The sequence below is a fragment of the Coregonus lavaretus genome (assembly GCF_964263955.1).
Source record: "Coregonus lavaretus genome assembly, contig: HAP1_SCAFFOLD_573, whole genome shotgun sequence".
NCBI classification, from domain to species: domain Eukaryota; kingdom Metazoa; phylum Chordata; class Actinopteri; order Salmoniformes; family Salmonidae; genus Coregonus; species Coregonus lavaretus.
Genome location: NW_028162982.1, coordinates 188,607 through 209,164, shown reverse-complemented (window position 1 = coordinate 209,164; position 20,558 = coordinate 188,607). Strand labels below are relative to the sequence as shown.

General features: G+C 45.7%; 1 protein-coding gene across 3 annotated transcripts in view; it reads left to right on the top strand.

The window, feature by feature from the left end:
* Positions 1-7,822: 7,822 nt before the first annotated feature.
* The window catches only part of LOC311118627 (uncharacterized protein), a 31,016-nt gene continuing 18,280 nt past the window's right edge, over positions 7,823-20,558 (top strand). For 2 of the 3 annotated variants that reach the window (XM_084193416.1, XM_084193415.1), the window contains exons 1-2: positions 7,875-8,093; positions 12,906-13,358. In XM_084193416.1, coding sequence (XP_084049542.1) covers positions 7,928-8,093; positions 12,906-13,358 — 619 coding nt within the window. In that variant the 5' untranslated portion in view covers positions 7,875-7,927. Of the gene's footprint in view, positions 8,094-12,905; positions 13,359-16,565; positions 18,966-20,558 lie in introns of those variants that run through there. The other variant, XM_084193418.1, reaches the window with a different exon arrangement.

Below are 20,558 nucleotides of genomic sequence, written 5' to 3'. Positions count from 1 at the left end.
AGTAACCCGCATTCACTCTTTTATTTCGTCTGCAAAAACGATTTTATTACACTGGGATCATTCGCACTCTCATGCATACAACAACACCCTATACTGTGTTAAGAAAATGTTGAGCAAAGTAATAAAGTAATGACTTTTCTAATAAGTTACCTCACACGTTATGTTGGCTGACAATTTGTTAGCTACGCTTTCCTTACGAACTGCATAGCATATCATTACAGCAGTATGTGTACCGGTATGTTAGCTAGCTACCTAACGTTAGTTGGTTACTAATACATCGAACTTGCCAGTATATTAACTATATGCTAACTAACTAACTACCCAAAGTTTATTGACTTGATTATTACTGTCATTTTTAGGGTGTGTTCGTAAATTAAATCTGGAGTGCCAGATTGTACACTGGATGCTCTGGCCGAGGAGTAAGGTTGATCGGAGCTGGAGCGTTCTGACTTCACAACGGCAGTCAAGCACCCAAGCTAACTGGATAACGTTGGCTAGCTTGATAGCTACTTCCAGACACAAATGAGAGAACACCTCACTCTGACCATTTTACTCGCCCTAGCAGAGCTGGTTAGGCTGTTTTCATGTTATCCAGAGCGTTGGTGACTGTAACTGTGCTGCTGGCAACAATTTAATAATGTTTTTTTTTTGCCGACGTTTACTGACACCGGCTATATTCAACGGGTTTTAGTCGTTGTGCTTTCTCAATGGACATAGTTAATTCGGTGCGTTTGTAAATATGGCCGGAGTCAGTAACAATTTAATTACAATTTAATTACAGCAGTCTGTCAGTGGGTGCTGTAGGTGGGTGTGGTGCAGGAATCAGGCGCAGGACGCAGAAAATAAGTCCAAAAGACTTTAGTGAAAGCACACTCAAATACACGAGCCAAAAGCCCGGAGGCGAGAAAATCCGCACACAGGCGTAAAACAAAAGGGCGCACTAAACATGTGCGATAATACCCTCCTAAACAGAGGAGGAAAACTACAAAGTGCAAACGGTCAACAGTAGCGCACAAACACGACAGCGAAACAATCACACACAACACCTGACAAACACAACGAGAACTTATAGGACACTCATTAGCGCTAAACGAAAACAGGTGTACATAATCAAGACAAAACCAAACGAACATAGAAACATTCAACGGTGGCAGCTAGTACTCCGGAGACGACGACCGCCGAAGCCTGCCCGAGCAAGGGAGAGAGGCAGCCTCGGCCGAAACCGTGACAGTACCCCCCCCTTGACGCGCGGCTCCAGACGTGCGCCGACTCCGGCCTCGGGGACGACCAGGAGGACGCGGAGCAGGGCGCGTCGGGTGACTACGGTGGAATTCTGTCAGGAGAGACGGGTCCAAAATGTCTCTCCTCGGCACCCAGCACCGTTCCTCCGGGCCGTACCCCTCCCACTCCACCAGATATTGGAGACCCCCCATCCGACGTCTCGAATCCAAGATGGACCGCACGGAGTACGCCGGTGCCCCCTCGATGTCCAATGGGGGCGGAGGAGTCTCCCTGATCTCATTTTCCTGGAGTGGGCCAGCTACCACCGGCCTGAGAAGAGACACATGGAACGAGGGGTTAATATTTTTATACTCAATAGGCAGTTGTAATCTGTAACACACCTCGTTCAATCTTCTCAGGACTTTAAACGGCCCCACAAACCGCCGACCCAGTTTCCGACAGGGCAGGCGGAGGGGCAGGTTTCTGGTAGAGAGACAGACTCGATCACCAGGTGCGTACACCGGCCCCTCACTGCGGTGGAGATCGGCGCTCGCCTTCTGACGACGGAGGGCCCGCTGCAGGTGGACGTGTGCAGCGTTCCACGTCTCCTCCGAGCGCCGCACCCACTCATCCACCGCAGGAGCCTCGATCTGGCTCTGCTGCCAAGGTGCCAGAACCGGCTGGTAACCCAACACACATTGGAAAGGGGTTAGGTTAGTTGAGGAATGGCGTAGGGAATTCTGGGCCATTTCTGCCCAGGGAACGTACCGTGCCCACTCCTCCGGCCGGTCCTGGCAGTATGATCTAAGAAACCTACCCACATCCTGGTTCACACGTTCCACCTGCCCATTACTCTCAGGATGGTAACCCGAGGTGAGGCTCACCGAGACCCCCAAACGCTCCATAAAGGCTCTCCAGACTCTGGAGGTGAATTGGGGACCTCGATCAGACACAATATACTCGGGTACCCCGTAGTGCCGGAAAACATGGGTGAATAGAGCTTCGGCGGTCTGTAGGGCAGTAGGAAGGCCCGGCATAGGGAGCAAACGACAGGCCTTAGAGAACCGGTCCACAACGACCAGTATAGTAGTATTCCCCTGTGAGGAGGGAAGGTCAGTGATGAAGTCCACCGAGAGGTGAGACCATGGTCGTTGTGGAACGGGCAGGGGTTGTAACTTACCCCTAGGCAGATGTCTAGGCGCCTTACACTGGGCGCACACCGAGCAGGAGGAGACATAAACCCTCACATCCCTCGCCAACGTGGGCCACCAGTACTTAGCACTAAGGCAGTGCACTGTCCGGCCTATACCAGGATGTCCAGAGGAGGGTGACGTGTGAGCCCAATAGATAAATCGATCCCGAACCTCGAGCGGGACGTACGTCCGACCCTCCGGGCATTGAGGAGGACTAGGGTCGGTGCGCAACGCCCGCTCGATTTCAGCATCGACCTCCCACACTACCGGTGCCACCAGACAAGACTCCGGCAGTATGGGGGTGGGCTCCACGGACCTCTCCTCCGTGTCATACCTCCGAGACAGTGCGTCTGCCTTACCGTTCTGTGACCCAGGGATGTACGTGATCTTAAATACGAACCGGGCCAAAAACATGTTCCACCGCGCCTGGCGAGGGTTCAGTCTCCTAGCTGCCCGGATGTACTCCAGGTTACGGTGGTCAGTCAAAATGAGGAAAGGGTGTTGAGCCCCCTCAAGCCAGTGCCTCCACACCTTTAGGGCCTGTACCACGGCTAACAGCTCCCTGTCCCCTACGTCATAATTTCGCTCCGCCGGACTGAGCTTTTTGGAATAAAAGGCACAGGGGTGGAGTTTAGGTGGCGTGCCGGACCGTTGCGAAAGCACGGCTCCTATACCGGCCTCTGACGCGTCCACCTCTACCTGAAATGGTAAAGAGGGATCCGGATGCGCCAGCACCGGAGCCGAAGTAAACAGGTCCTTCAGCCTCCCAAAAGCCCTGTCCGCCTCGGCTGACCACTGCAAACGCACCGGACCCCCCTTCAAAAGAGACGTTATGGGAGCTGCCACCTGTCCAAAACCCCGGATAAACCTCCGGTAGTAATTCGCAAACCCCAAAAACTGCTGCACCTCTTTAACAGTGGTTGGCGTTTGCCAATTACGCACGGCTGACACCCGGTCAACCTCCATCTTCACCCCTGACGCAGACAACTGATAACCCAAAAAGGAGATCGACTCCTGGAAAAACAGACACTTCTCTGCCTTGACATACAGCTCGTGCTCCAACAGCCTCCTCAACACTCGGCGCACCAGGGCCACATGCTCGACTCGGGTAGACGAGTACACGAGAATGTCATCTATGTACACGACCACCCCCTGCCCCTGCATGTCCCTGAATATCTCATCCACGAATGATTGGAAAACTGAAGGAGCGTTCATCAACCCGTATGGCATGACAAGATACTCGTAATGCCCCGAGGTGGTACTAAATGCTGTCTTCCATTCATCGCCCTCCCTAATGCGCACCAAGTTGTACGCGCTCCTGAGATCTAATTTAGTGAAAAAACGCGCCCCGTGCAATGACTCCGTCATGGTCGCAATCAGAGGAAGTGGATAACTGTACTTCACCGTGATCTGATTGAGACTACGGTAATCAATGCACGGGCGTAACCCTCCATCCTTTTTCTTCACAAAAAAGAAACTCGAGGACGCAGGGGAAGTGGATGGCCGTATGTATCCTTGTCTCAGAGATTCGTCTATGTACGTCTCCATAGCTCTCTTCTCCTCCTGAGACAGAGGATACACATGGCTCCGTGGGAGCGCAGCTCTTGCCTGGAGGTCTATCGCACAATCTCCCTGCCTATGGAGAGGCAACTGCATCGCCCTCGACTTACTGAACACAATAGCCAAATCCTCATACTCAGGGGGAATGTGCAATGCGGGCACCTGGTTTGGACTCTCCACCGAGGTAGCCCCCACGGAAACGCCTAAACAGACCACTCCATCAGAGCCCTCTCCTGCCACGAAATAGACGGGTTATGGATACTCAACCAGGGCATGCCCAGCACCACCGGATACGCAGGCGAGTCGATCAGAAATAGCTGGATAATCTCCTCATGACCCCCCTGCGCACACATCCTAAGTGGCGCCGTGACCTCCCTGATCAAGCCCGATCCCAACGGACGGCTATCTAGGGCATGAACGGGGAATGGGACGTCAACAGGAAGAAGGGGAATCCCTAATTCTAAACAAAATTTTCTATCAACAAAATTCCCAGCCGCGCCTGAATCTACCAGCGCCTTATGCTGGAAAACGCACAGGTATACAGAAGTGCGCAACAGAGAGCTCTGGGTAAGTGGGGCGCCTACTCACCTGGAAGGACTCCCCAGTGCGGAGCCTGTCGTCTTCTCCCCTAGGAGACCATCCCCAGCACCTAGCCGCGGTGTGTCCTCCACGGCCACAGTTGGTGCAGGAGACGGGCCCCCTCGTACTCCGACCCCTCCTCTCTCTAGCGCCAGCGCCCCCAAGCTCCATAGGGCTCGGCTCGGAGGCGCTGGAGGATGAAATGGACGGACCCCCCTCGGAACGTCCGCGGGTAGCCAGCAGGGTGTCCAGCCTGATGGACATGTCCACTAACTGATCGAAAGAGAGGCTGGTATCCCTGCAGGCCAGCTCCCGACGGACGTCCTCTCGTAGACTACAGCGGTAGTGATCGATGAGGGCCCGCTCATTCCACCCTGCATCCGCCGCTAGAGTACGGAATTCTAAAGCGAACTCCTGGGCGCTCCTCCTCCCCTGCCGGAGGTAGAACAGACGCTCCCCCGCCGCTTTCCCCTCAGGTGGATGGTCAAACACCGCCCTGAAGCGGCGGGAGAACTCAGAGTAAGTGATGGTGGTGGCGTCTATTCTCCTCCACTCTGCGTTGGCCCATTCCAACGCCTTGCCGGTAAGACAGGAGATGAGGGCGGACACGCTCTCGTGTCCAGAGGGCGCCGGGTGCACGGTGGCCAGGTATAGCTCCACCTGTAGAAGGAAGCCCTGACACCCGGCAGCGGTCCCATCATAGGCCCTCGGGAGCGAGAGTCGAATTCCCCTGGGTTCCGGAGCTTGAATGGGCTGACTGGCCGATGGTGATGGCAGGGGAGGTGGAGTTGGGGGTGTCCCTCTGGTCTCCCAGCGTTGAAGGGTGTTAATAACGTCCTGCAGGGCGTTCCCGATACGAAGGATCTGGTCATTCTGCTCACGGACCCGATCCTCCAGAGACTCATGTGCTGCTGCGGCTCCTGCTGATTCCATCCTTCAGGTGTGTGATTCTGTCAGTGGGTGCTGTAGGTGGGTGTGGTGCAGGAATCAGGCGCAGAAAATAAGTCCAAAAGACTTTAGTGAAAGCACACTCAAATACACAAGCCAAAAGCCCGGAGGCGAGAAAATCCGCACACAGGCGTAAAACAAAAGGGCGCACTAAACATGTGCGATAATACCCTCCTAAACAGAGGAGGAAAACTACAAAGTGCGAACGGTCAACAGTAGCGCACAAACACGACAGCGAAACAATCACACACAACACCTGACAAACACAACGAGAACTTATAGGACACTCATTAGCGTTAAACGAAAACAGGTGTACATAATCAAGACAAAACCAAACGAACATAGAAACATTCAACGGTGGCAGCTAGTACTCCGGAGACGACGACCGCCGAAGCCTGCCCGAGCAAGGGAGAGAGGCAGCCTCGGCCGAAACCGTGACACAGTCACAGTCACCAACGCCCTGCATGACATTAAAACAGCCTAATCAGCTCTGCTAGGGCGAGTAAAATGGTCAGAGTGAGGTGTTCTCTAATGTTCTGTATTATGACTTGTGTGTTTCATGATTTGTGTTGACCCCCGGAAAAGTAATGGGGATCCTAATAAAATACCAAATACTTATTATTATTATATCTCCAGAGAAATGTGTTTTTGGCTATTCTTGATTTGGAGGGTTGGTAGCGTTCAATTTTTCCAATTTTTCATGACTTTGTCTCTCAGCTTGTTATAAAAAAAAATCATAATTATTGTTTAGTGTTTCTGTATCAATATGGACTTTGTAAAAATCTTCAATCTCGGTTTGGAAGCTGGCCCTAGCTATTTGCACTCAGGCACATCTAAAAGCTGTTTAGATCATAGAAATCTTGAATTCACCTGTATGATTCAAGTGTTCTATTTAATTATGTGGTATATAGTGTTAAGTTGCGTCAATTCAAATCTGGTATAGGAACAAAAAGAGGTCAATACACGTCTTCTAAAATAGACTAGTATTTTAATTAATGCAAACACTTGAATTGGTAAATATGATGTTCGTATATACGGGCCCACTGAAAAACCACGCAGGGCAGCCAGAGAACTGAGCTTTTGTTATAAGTTCTTCTTTAAATACTCTGACAGAGATAGTTCCCGCTCCCTGCTGGGCCTGTCAGAATAGAGGCTAGGCGTGGTTTAAACTTACCCAGCCTATCGCTGGCGCTCAGGCTGGTCCCATCCCCTTGGCGCTCCACTGTTGTCAGGCGTTAGTTGTTATCTTTACAACTTGTCTCGAGTCAGCAACCTCAGACATAGTTTGTTCTTCTTCAGCTTTCAGTACTTTTCCACTCTAACTGTGCTCTATGTACCCATGTCCTTGGGCGGTTTAACAAAGAGGCAGTGTGTGTGTGTGTGTGAGTCACAAGTCTTATCTCAGCCTACCCCCTAACGGTTCCCCACATTAATCACAGCTTGTTATATTAAACAATCTATATCAGTACAGTACAAACCTATTATGTTTAATCATTAATGCTTTCTTATTAAGCTAACAGCACATCTAAAATATAAGAGAATAATTTCCCACAATAGATAAGCTCTCCTTCCCACCAGACTACCTGCAGGTGTCTCTCTCTGTCTCAGAAGAGGAGGTTGACTGTGGGAAAAGCTTAAATCGCAAGAAGCACCTAACTGAACATAGACTCACACAGGAGATAAACAACATGGCTGCTCAGTCTGTGGTAAAAGATTCACTCAGAAGACTCATCTGCTGAAGCATATGGATAATATCCACAAAGAGAGGAAAGAAGAAAGATCATCTTCAGTCAGGAGATGGGAATAACAAGGCAGGATGTGGACAACACTCTTAGGAAAGGAGAGCAACTCCAGACCATTCATACTGTGGGTCTCAGATAAATAGATCTCTGATGGATTTAATGTCATAAAACATTGTATGTAAATAAAGTTTGATTTGATTTGAATTATTAGGTAACGATCAAACAGTACAAAGTATTGTAGGAAATTCACAGGTCTTCATTTGAACAGGAATATCTAGTCATTTGATTTATCAGGCTGATGTAATTGATACAGGAAATGAAAAACGATTCCAATGCTGCTCATTCGTGACGTTGATTTAATCTTGTATGGAGTAATGATAAACAGTTGACTCCTGATGAATAATTGATTCTCCCAGATCATCCTATAGTAATGATAACCACTGTTTATCTACATGTAGTCATCGTTTTCCTTTACTACTGGTCTGTAGGCTGCCTTGCACAGTAAACTCCCATCCAGCTGGCGGCGCTGTTGGGGTTCGTCACCAACTACTAGAACAAAGGATGTCCTTAGATTCCTTCACTAGAACACGGAAGTAGGATTGGTAACGAGTTTTTTTTTGTGTGGCTTAAAGAAAGACATACTGACTAAGTTAAATAGGCTACTCAGCTCTCATTTTACTGAAAATGTCTAAACAACAGTTGTTGCGTGTGTTTTTAAATGAGCGTTTAACGGTGGCTGCTGTGGAGATTTTCGGGGCAGTTGAGAAAACGGTAGTGGAGTACCAGGAGGAGAATGATCAGCTACGGAGAATGCTGCGTTTGACTCCGGAGATACAACTATGTAGAATAGGTTCGTATGTAGATACTGATAGCTAGCTATAGTTCCACTTTATTGATGAACTGTTAACTGATCACGTCTTCATACATTTTGAAGAAGTTGTTTTTAAACTTACCGTGTATGGATAAAAATATTGTCCTAAAAACAGGAAGTGATTTTAATATATAATTCAAAAATATTTAAACTTTAGTAATAAATAGCTTCTCCAATTACTGAGAAGTAATTGAAAATGGATTCTAGTTTTTAATTATTGAATTGGAATTATAGTTTACCTAGCCTTGAATTTACTGGCTTATAAATTCAAATTGACCCCAACCCTGATGTCTGAAGCCTGTATAGAACCCCACAGTGGAGGTGTCATAATACCCATAAAACCTAGCGGTCAAACAGGGAAATGGTTCCAATCGTTTTTCCACCATTGGAGACGGTTTCGTGTAGGCTTACCCTAGCGTGACGTTTTGATAACCATGTAAATCTCTCTCATAGAAGGTGACTTTTAGCAATATATTCGGCATTGGCGGTTGATGCCAATGTAACATTGCTAGGTTTAGGCTACTACATGATACTCACATGTTCCCTATACCCATCATGAGGTTGCTACAAACTAGCCCATGAATGAAAGTTTACAACATAGATGCACAGGTTGAGAAACATTTGAGTAATCAAGGTGACAGACAGCGACACATTTAATACCGCCTTGCACACTCTTGCCTGCATCTAGCGGATCTAGGTTGTAATCATTAGTCCAACAGTTGCAAACAAGTGTTTCTATTGGACAAATTCAGGTATGTTTATTCCCATTCCGTTTGCTTCTGTTTAATAAAGTTTTTCAACAGAATCGGTGGAATGAATACACCCCTGATCACACGCAAACACAGTTCACTTTCATAGCAGCCACATACAAACAGTATGACCACTTTGAATATTGTAGCTATAATTCCTTCTCACATTTACATGCTCTCCTCCTCTCACCTTTTCCCTTCAGTGCACAACACATCAGCTGTCTCTGACCAGGCGAAAAAATCTTTACAAGCAACACCTTCATATCATAACCGCTACACACATCCTACATCGTTGTAACCGTTATTAGCTAACGTCATAGTCAGCAAAAAAATCTTTCCAATCCGAACCTTCATATATACAGTGGGGAGAACAAGTATTTGATACACTGCCGATTTTGCAGGTTTTCCTACTTACAAAGCATGTAGAGGTCTGTAATTTTTATCATAGGTACACTTCAACCGCGAGAGACGGAATCTAAAACAAAAATCCAGAAAATCACATTGTATGATTTTTAAGTAATTAATTTGCATTTTATTGCATGACATAAGTATTTGATACATCAGAAAAGCAAAACTTAAAATTTGGTACAGAAACCTTTGTTTGCAATTACAGAGATCATACGTTTCCTGTAGGTCTTGACCAGGTTTGCACACACTGCAGCAGGGATTTTGGCCCACTCCTCCATACAGACCTTCTCTAGATCCTTCAGGTTTCGGGGCTGTCGCTGGGCAATATGGACTTTCAGCTCCCTCCAAAGATTTTCTATTTGGTTCAGGTCTGGAGACTGGCTAGGCCACTCCAGGACCTTGAGATGCTTCTTACGGAGCCACTCCTTAGTTGCCCTGGCTGTGTGGTTCGAGTCGTTGTCATGCTGGAAGACCAAACCACGACCCATCTTCAATGCTCTTACTGAGGGAAGGAGGTTGTTGGCCAAGATCTCGCGATACATGGCCCCATCCATCCTCCCTTCAATACGGTGCAGTCGTCCTGTCCCCTTTGCAGAAAAGCATCCCCAAAGAATGATGTTTCCACCTCCATGCTTCACAGTTGGGATGGTGTTCTTGGGGTTGTACTCATCCTTCTTCTTCCTCCAAACACAGCGAGTGGAGTTTAGACCAAAAAGCTCTATTTTTGTCTCATCAGACCACATGACCTTCTCCCATTCCTCCTCTGGATCATCCAAATGGTCATTGGAAAACTTCAGACGGGCCTGGACATGCGCTGGCTTGAGCAGGGGGACCTTGCGTGCGCTGCAGGATTTTAATCCATGACGGCGTAGTGTGTTACTAATGGTTTTCTTTGAGACTGTGGTCCCAGCTCTCTTCAGGTCATTGACCAGGTCCTGCCGTGTAGTTCTGGGCTGATCCCTCACCTTCCTCATGATTATTGATGCCCCACGAGGTGAGATCTTGCATGGAGCCCCAGAACGAGGGTGATTGACCGTCATCTTGAACTTCTTCCATTTTCTAATAATTGCACCAACAGTTGTTGCCTTCTCACCAAGCTGCTTGCCTATTGTCCTGTAGCCCATCCCAGGCTTGTGCAGGTCTACAATTTTATCCCTGATGTCCTTACACAGCTCTCTGGTCTTGGCCATTGTGGAGAGGTTGGAGTCTGTTTGATTGAGTGTGTGGACAGGTGTATTTTATACAGGTAACGAGTTCAAACAGGTGCAGTTAATACAGGTAATGAGTGGAGAACAGGAGGGCTTCTTTAAGAAAAACTAACAGGTCTGTGAGAGCCGGAATTCTTACTGGTTGGTAGGTGATCAAATACTTATATCATGCAATAAAATGCAAATTAATTACTTAAAAATCATACAATGTGATTTTCTGGATTTTTGTTTTAGATTCCGTCTCTCACAGTTAAAGTGTACCTATGATAAAAATTACAGACCTCTACATGCTTTGTAAGTAGGAAAACCTGCAAAATCGGCAGTGTATCAAATACTTGTTCTCCCCACTGCATATATATATATATATATATATATATATATATCTATATATATATTTTTTTTTTGTCATTTAGCAGACGCTCTTATCCATAGCGACTTACAGTTTTTTTAGTGAGTGTATACATTTTCATACTGGCCCCCCGTGGAAAACGAACCCACAACCCTGGCGTTGCAAACGCCATGCTCTACCAACAAATCTTTACAAGCCTTCATATCATAACCACTAACCGTTACACACAGCCTACATCGTTGTAACCATTATTAGCTAACGTCATAGTCAGCATAGCTACTAGAACTAACACGTTAGTAAAACCTCTACAATCATGCAGTACAGTGTAGTCAGCAAGCAGTTTAGCGGTTACACCGGTGGGCCCTGGTGGCAATAAATTAATACAACCAAAAGCTTACCTTGACTTGGAAGAGTTCAGTGTTGGATAGCCATAGCCAGCTAGCTAACATAGCATCCATATCTGTTTGAGCCGGGTGTTTGAGTTGGATAAACTAGCTAGCTCTCTCTCCTCCATTTTTGAAGAAATTACTTTTTTCAAACTGTTCAACTATTGTCTTTCTCTCTTTGAGTCAACTACTCACCACATCTTATGCACTGCAGTGCTAGCTAGCTGTAGCTTATGCTTTCAGTACTAGATTAATTATCCGATCCTATGATTGTGTGGACAACATGTTAGTTCATGCTGCAAGAGCTCTGATAGGTTGGAGGATGTCGTCCGGAAGTTGTCATAATTACTGTGTAAGTCTATTGAAGAGGGTGAGAACCATGAACCTCCTAGGTTTTGTATTGAAGTCAATGTACCCAGAGGAGGACAGAAACTAGCTGTCCTCCGGCTACACCATGGTGCTACCCTACAGAGTGCTGCTGAGGCTACTGTAGACTTTCATTGCAAAACAGTGTGTTTAATCAATTATTTGGTGACGTGAATGTATTTAGTATAGTTTTATCTAAAAAGGTTAACTTTGTAAATGTTTCACTATTTTATTTTTAGCATTTCATTTTGGGGGGTTAAATACAGGCGAATATATTGATAAAAGTCACCTTGTCCTAGAGAGATTTACACAGTTATCAAAACGTCACGCCAGGGTAAGCCTACATGAAACACAGTCCTTATTTTAAGTCATTGTAAAATCCCTTATGGGAAAAATGAATGGTGGAAAAACGATTAGAACCATTTCCCTGTTTGACCATTAGGTTTTATGGGTATTATGACTCATAATGTGGTAATTTGGTATTTTATTAGGATTCCCATTAGCTGTTGCAAAAGCAGCAGCTACTCTTCCTGGGGTCCACACAAAACATGACATAATACAGAACATTAATAGACAAGAACAGCTCAAGGACAGAACTACATAAATGTTTAAAAAGGGCACAAGTAGTGATATGACGACTGTTTGATACAGGATTCATTAATGTAGGTACAACTCCTAAGCTGCATGTGGGAGAGAGGACAAGGACACGCCATGTGTTTATAGAAGTCACTGGTGAATGAGGGTCGGTGATAGATTGGGGGCCACTTGGGATAATCTTATAAGGTAAACGTGATGGACTGGCCTGGCTAGGGTGACACACAATCCCAAGTATGTGGATGCTATTGTAGTAGATGAGTGACAGTCAATAATGGTTGGCAACTGTTTGGGACAGAAGCAGCTCGGAGAGCATTAAATAAACTTGAGAGATTTTCTATGGAAGTCATTCATATGACAAGAGGCTACGTCCGTACCGCCTGTCATTGAATCCAGTACTGTTACCATTAAATAGTGACTGAATCAAATCTCCATCTAAGTGTCGACTACTCTCTTGCATCCTGAACTTCTCGATACCAGAAACTCATCATAACACGTAGCCTAAATATCAGTACATGCACACAACATATCTAAGTCAAATAGGGGAGAGGCGTTGTGCCGTGAGGTGTTGCTTTATCAGTTTTATTTAAATCAGGTTTGCTGTTTATTTGAGCTGTATGAGATGGAACAGAGTTCCATGCAACAATGGCTCTATATAATACTGGACGCTTTCTGGAATTAGTTCTGGATTTGGGGACTGTGGTAACCTCTGCTCCTCTCCTTCCCTCCAGACTCCCTGCAGCTCTCTGTCTCTGAAGAGGAGGTTCCCCCTGAGCAGCAGCACTGTGAGCAGGAGTGGAGCCCCAGTCTGGGGCAGGAGGACCCAAAGCCCACACAGATTAAAGAGGAACAGGAGGAACTCAGTATCAGTCAGGAGGAAGAGCAGCTTCAAGGGCTGGAGGCTGATATCATAGAGTTCATATTCACTCCTCCCTGTGTGAAAAGTGAATGTGATCTGGAGGACCCACTTCAAGAAGCCATACTAGCTGAACACCCAACTCTCAGTCCACTGAAAATCTCTAAACTACAGTTGTTTCGAGAGTTTTTAAATGAGCGTTTAACGGCGTTTGCTGCTGTGGAGATTTCCGGGGCATTTGCGAAAACATTAGCGGAGTACCAGGAGGAGAATGATCGACTACGGAGACTGCTGCGGATCTCACCGGAGATAAAACTATGTAGAATAGGTTTGTATGTAGATCTTCTGATATCTTCATACAGTTCTACTCAATTAATATGTTTTTATTTACTTTTACTGTACATGGATAAAGACGTGTCTGTGTCACGAAAACCAGGAAGTTATTTGAATGTATGAAAATAGGTTCTAGAATTTACTGACTTGAGAAACAGAAGAGAAAAAAAAGATACACATTTCTTTAATTTTGGCTTTCGGTCATTCAACCTTCATCAGAGCAAATCTCCTCAAACAGTAGGAAAGATAAAGCCACTAACGCTGCGTTTATTGAGACCAATTCTGATAGTTTTTCTCCACGAATTGTTCTTTTGACCGATCACATCAGATCTTTTCGCATCAGATAATTTTTTTGTGCTGATCTGATTGGTCAAATGACCAATTAATGGGGAAAATATCAGACTTGGGCAGCCTTAGCGAGCCAGAGATAATTACAGACACCTGTATTCAGACCGCTTGACTTTTTCCACATTTTGTTACGTTACAGCCTTATTCTAAAATTGATGAAATTGTTTGTTTCCTCATCAATCTACACACAATACCCCATAATGACAAAGCAAAAACAGTTTTTTTGATTTAGAAGTTATAAAAACGGAAATATTACATTTATATAAGTATTCAGACCCTTTACTCAGTACTTTGTTGAAGCACCTTTGGCAGCGATTACAGCCTTGAGTCTTCTTGGGTATGACGCTACAAGCTTGGCACACCTGTATTTGGGGAGTTTCTCCCATTCTTCTCTGCAGATCCTCTCAAGATCTGTCAGGTTGGATGGGGAGCTTCGCTGCACAGCTATTTTCAGGTCTCTCCAGAGATGTTAGATAGGGTTCAAGTCCGGGCTCTGGCTGGGCCACTCAAGGACATTCAGAGACTTGTCCCGAAGCCATTCCTGCATTGTCTTGGCTGTGTGCTTAGGGTCGTTGTCCTGTTGGAAGGTGAACCTTCGCCTCAGTCTGAGGTCCTGAGTGCTCTGGAGCAGGTTTTCATCAAGGATCTCTCTGTACTTCAAATCAAATTTAATTGGTTACATACACCTATTTAGCAAATGTTATTGCGGGTGTAGCGAAATGCTTATGTTCCTAGTGCCAACAGTGCAGTAGTATCTAACAATTCACAACAATACACAAATCTAAAAAGTAAAAGAATGAGATGAGTAAAGCACTATGTAAACATTATTAAAGTGGCCAGTGTTCCATTATTAAAGTGGCCAGTGATTCCATGTCTATGTATATAGGGTAGCAGCCTCTAAGGTGAAGGGTTGAGTAACCCGGGTGGTAACTGGCTAGTGATGGCTATTTAACAGTCTGATGGCCTTGAGATAGAAGCTCTTTTTCAGTCTCTCTGTCCCTGTTTTGATGCACCTGTACTGACCTCGCCTTCTGGATGATAATGGGGTAAACAGGCCGTGGCTCAGGTGGTTGATGTCCTTGATGATCCTTTTGGCCTTCCTGTGACATCGGGTGCTGTAGGTGTCCTGGAGGGCAGGCAGTTTGCCCCCGGTGATGCGTTGGGCAGTCCGCACCACCCTCTGGAAAGCCTTTCGGTTGCGGGCGGTGCAGTTGCCGTACCAGGCGGTGAAACAGCCTGTCAGGATGCTCTCAATTGTGCATCTGTAAAGGTTTCCGAGGGTCTTAGGGGCCAAGCCGAAATCCTTCAGCCTCCTGAGGCTATTGCGCCTTCTTCACCACCCTGTCTGTGTGGGTGGACCATTTCAGATTGTCAGTGATGTGTACGCCGAGGAACTCTCCACTGCGGTCCCGTCGATGTGGATAGGGGCGTGCTCCCTCTGCTGTTTCCTGAAGTCCACGATCATCTCCTTCGTTTTGTTGACGTTGAGGGAGGGGTTATTTGCCTAGCACCATGCCAACAGGGCCCTCACCTCCTCCCTGTAGGCCGTCTCGTCATTGTTGGTAATCAGGCCTACTACTGTTGTGTCGTCTGCAAACTTGATGATTGAGTTGGAGGCCTAAAGTATGTATGCAGCAGAGTTGTCTCCTCCTCTTGGTGCCACTTCCACCTGGAATTGAAGAGAAGACACACTGAGAGCACCGGACAAAGTGACAAGCAACAAGATCATTTTCGTCCTTGCTACATCTCTGTTTCAAGCATCTGGATGTCTGGCCCACGTACATGTTGTCACAAACACAGCGTAGGATGTAAATCACATGTCATGTGACCACGCCTTTAACACTATATTTTTTCCAGACCTAGGGTGTCGGAACTCTGAGGTTTTATATAGCTAGGTAACCTCTGGATCAAGGCTGTATAGCTAGGTAACCTCTGGATCAAGGCTGTATAGCTAGGTAACCTCTGGATCAAGGCTGTATAGCTAGGTAACCTCTGGATCAAGGCTGTATAGCTAGGTAACCTCTGGATCAAGGCTGTATAGCTAGGTAACCTCTGGATCAAGGCTGTATAGCTAGGTAACCTCTGGATCAAGGCTGTATAGCTAGGTAACCTCTGGATCAAGGCTGTATAGCTAGGTAACCTCTGGATCAAGGCTGTATAGCTAGGTAACCTCTGTATCAAGGCTGTATAGCTAGGTAACCTCTGGATCAAGGCTGTATAGCTAGGTAACCTCTGGATCAAGGCTGTATAGCTAGGTAACCTCTGGATCAAGGCTGTATAGCTAGGTAACCTCTGGATCAAGGCTGTATAGCTAGGTAACCTCTGGATCAAGGCTGTATAGCTAGGTAACCTCTGGATCAAGGCTGTATAGCTAGGTAACCTCTGGATCAAGGCTGTATAGCTAGGTAACCTCTGGATCAAGGCTGTATAGCTAGGTAACCTCTGGGTCAAGGCTGTATAGCTAGGTAACCTCTGGATCAAGGCTGTATAGCTAGGTAACCTCTGGGTCAAGGCTGTATAGCTAGGTAACCTCTGGATCAAGGCTGTATAGCTAGGTAACCTCTGGATCAAGGCTGTATAGCTAGGTAACCTCTGGATCAAGGCTGTATAGCTAGGTAACCTCTGGATCTAGGCTGTATAGCTAGGTAACCTCTGGATCAAGGCTGTATAGCTAGGTAACCTCTGGGTCAAGGCTGTATAGCTAGGTAACCTCTGGATCAAGGCTGTATAGCTAGGTAACCTCTGGATCAAGGCTGTATAGCTAGGTAACCTCTGGATCAAGGCTGTATAGCTAGGTAACCTCTGGATCAAGGCTGTATAGCTAGGTAACCTCTGCTCCTCTCCTTCCCTCCAGACTCCCTGCAGCTCTCTGTCTCTGAAGAGGAGGTTCCCCCTGAGCAGAAGCACTGTGAGCAGGAGTGGAGCCCCAGTCTGGGGCAGGAGGACCCAGAGCCCACACAGATTAAAGAGGAACAGGAGGAACTCAGGATCAGTCAGGAGGAAGAGCAGCTTCAAGGGCTGGATGCTGATATCATAGAGTTCAAATTTATACCTTCCTGTGTGAAAAGTGAATGTGATCAGGAGGACCCACTTCGGTCCTTGACTCTTCCCCAAACCCAGACTGTGGAGAACAGAGAGAGTGACTCTAAACCAGTGGATCTCAAACCTTTTGGCACTGTGACCCACCTAAAGGGTCTCTACATTCCCTGTGACCCTCCAGATAATCAAAACAATGCTTCCAGCCACAGCTCAGCCGTAAGCAGCTTAACATTGGATCGAAACCCACCAATGGGTGAACACAGTTTCAAACCCAGCACCAAGTCTAGAAATACTCACTGCTGCTGTGACTGTGGTGAAACGTTTGCCCTGAAAGATGACCTGCAGAGGCATGTGACCCTCACCAAGAAGAGACTCGGTGAATGCCACTTCTGCAAAAAACTCTACAACTCCACCTGTAAACTGAAGGCCCACGTCAAACTCTGTCAAGGTGGGAATCCCTGCACCTGCCCTGTTTGTGGAAAGACCTTCAAATACAAAGGAGTTCTGTCCAAGCACATGATGATTCACACAGGAGATAAACCATTTAGCTGTGGTGACTGTGGGAAAAGCTTCAAACGGAAGGTGAGCCTAACTGAACATAAACTGACTCACACAGGAGAGAAACCATTTAGCTGTGGTGACTGCGGGAAAAGCTTCAATCGGAAGGGGCACCTAACCCTGCACAAGCTGACTCACACAGGAGAGAAACCATTTAGCTGTGGTGACTGTGGGAAAAGCTACAATCGGAAAGGGCACCTAACCCTGCACAAGCTGACTCACACAGGAGAGAAACCATTTAGCTGTGGTGACTGCGGGAAAAGCTTCAATCGGAAAGGGCACCTAACCATGCACAAACTGACTCACACAGGAGAGAGACCATTTAGCTGTGGTGACTGCGGGAAAAGCTTCAATCGGAAAGAGCACCTAACCCTGCACAAACTGACTCACACAGGAGAGAAACCATTTAGCTGTGGTGACTGCGGGAAAAGCTTCAATCAGAAGGGGGACCTAAGGAGGCACAAATTGATTCACACAGGAGAGAAACCACATGGCTGCTCATTCTGTGGTAAAAGATTCACTCAGAAGACTAATCTTCTGAATCATGTGGATAAAATTCACAAAGAAAGAACACAGGACAGAAACTGAAAGAGGAAAGAACATTAGGACAAAGAGATTATATTCACTTACCTGACAGACAAAGGCAGGATGTGGACAAATCTCTTAGGAAGCAACAGCGATATGGCCCTCATCAAATATGCAGACGACATGGCTCTGGTTGCTTGCCTGGAGGACAAGTCCATCTCAAGCTACTACCAGTCCATTTACTGCCTCTTGACGTGGTTTGACAATATCTTAGGAGCTCAGTCGGGGTCTCAACTTACTATTGAAAGTAAGAATAGTAGAATACACCAGGTGCAATTTAGACATTTGGTTGTGAGTCAGCAGTTTTTTTTTCTTATGTCAGTCACTGACAGTCAATCAATTAGCGATGTCAGCTAACAATTTTTAGATTGGAAGTTAGTCTAGCCAGCTATCTAAACTTAGTAGGAATCATGGCCGAATACCGACCGATAAGTGCGTTTTGTTTAGGTGCTAACTCTGTTTTAAGTGAACTACAGTGTTTTTTTTCTTTATCATTTCTTTATCATTTCTCTTGATAACTGCTTTCTCTGGTTTAGTGTACGCTGTCACATCAGTCCCAAGCCGTAGCAGCTGTCAGGAGTCACTGATCTTACAATGTGTTTTCTGTATTTTTATTAAGTGATCATCCTATATCACCACCCTGTTACTTATTATAACGATTTCCCCTCATTGTAGTTATCCATTTCCATTATCACTGGTCTGTACCTTAGTAAAACCCTGTAGAAAAGTCTGTCCTGCTCCCCTCCTCTCTACCCAACTTCCCCTCCCAGTCCCTTAAGTGGTCATGGGTAACTGCATATGGAGGACCAAACCTGCTGTAATTAGAATTAAATAAATAAATGCACACATAAATTGGTGATAAAGTCTATGATATGCTGCTGTGCCGCATTCGCACCATAAAAAAAACACAAAAAAGAACAGATGGAACATTGCTTGAAACAGGTGAACAGTTTTGGAACACCGAGCCATTGACTGCCTGCCTGAACCAGGTGGCTGTTACAAGTGGGTTGCTTTTGACAATAAGCAAATATGCATGCACTGAAATAAAAGTTCCCAGAAATGTTCCATACACACAAAAAGCTTATTTCTTTCAAACGATGTGCACAAATGTGTTTACATCCTTGTTAGTGAGCATTTCTCCTTTGTCAATATAATCCAAAGCTGCCTCCAACAATGTTTTAGAGAATTTGGCAGTGCGTACAACCGGCCTCACAACCGCAGATCACGTGTAACCACGCCAGCCCAGGACCTCCACATCCGGCTTCTTCACCTGCCGGATCGTCTGAGGGGGGTGCTGATGTGTAATCACATATTTGAAATATCATATGCCTACCTGTGTCTTTTGAAAATGATTTATTTGAGGCTATGTATTTTTTTCAGCCACTCACGGTACAGTTTTGAATAAGTCATACAAATAAGCATTGGATATTAAATGCTCCAGGAATTAAATATAATTTTAGTATTGTGCACATGCTAGGCAGAGATGGTAGGGGGATTCACAACTCATAATACACATATTTTGTCTGTGTAGAGTAAGATGACGTCTTCAACTAGTAGGCATAAACCACCTGAATATTGATATTCATTAGGTTTTCCTTGAAGATTGGATGATTTTGAGAAATTAATTGTTTATAAAAAAGAACATTTTCAATCACTTGGGAAACATAGGTCTGGGGTGGCCAACCCTCCTGGAGAGCTAGCAGGATTTTCTCCCAGACCTATTTTTAAAGAGCGAGTTCACCAAAATCACAAAATATAAAATGGTTGTGTCCTTACCTTTTTAAAGGCGGCAGTGGTTAAGAGTGTTAAAAGTGTTGTGCCAGTAACCGAAAGGTCTCTGGTTCTAATCCCCGAGCCGACTAGGTGAAAAATCTGTCGATGTACCCTTGAGCAAGGCACTTAACCCTAATTGCTCCTGTAAGTCGCTCTGGATAAGAGTGTCTGCTAAATGACTAAAATGTTAAAGCATTCTATGGACAAGCGGAGTCCATTCTAGGATTTGGTTACCCACTGCCATCAACCATTAATATTTAAATATCCTGTGTAGAGCCTTGGTGTAGTGGTGACAGTTCCCTGGCACGTGTAGCATGCAACTTTCCACCTTAGAACATAGATCAGGGTAGCCAACCCTCCTGGAGAGCAAGCAAGATTTTCCACAATGCCAAGAGTGCAAAGCTGTCGTCAAGGCAAGGTGTGGCTACTTTGAAGAATCTCAAATATATTTTGATTTGTTTAACACTTTTTTTTTTTATTACTACATGATTCCATACATTAACAGTCAAAAGTTTAGACAGGCTTACCCATTCCAGAGAATGAGTATGTGTGTCCAAACTTTTGACTGGTACTGTATGTTATTTCATAGTTTTGATGTCTTCACTATTATTCTACAATGTAGAAAATAGTAAAAATAAAGAAAAACCCTGGAAAGAGTAGGTGTGTCCAAACGTTTACTGGTACTGTATATCTGACCAAATTATGAAAGACAAGCATTGTAATTTTGAATTCTGTCAAGTGAGTGTGGAAGAGGTGTAAAAAGTATTGTTGTCTATCAACAATGACAAGCCCCGGGGTCTGACAACTTGGATGGAAAATTACTGAGGATAATATTGGACGATATTGCAACTCCTATTTGCCATATTTTCAATTTAAGCTTACTAGAAAGTGT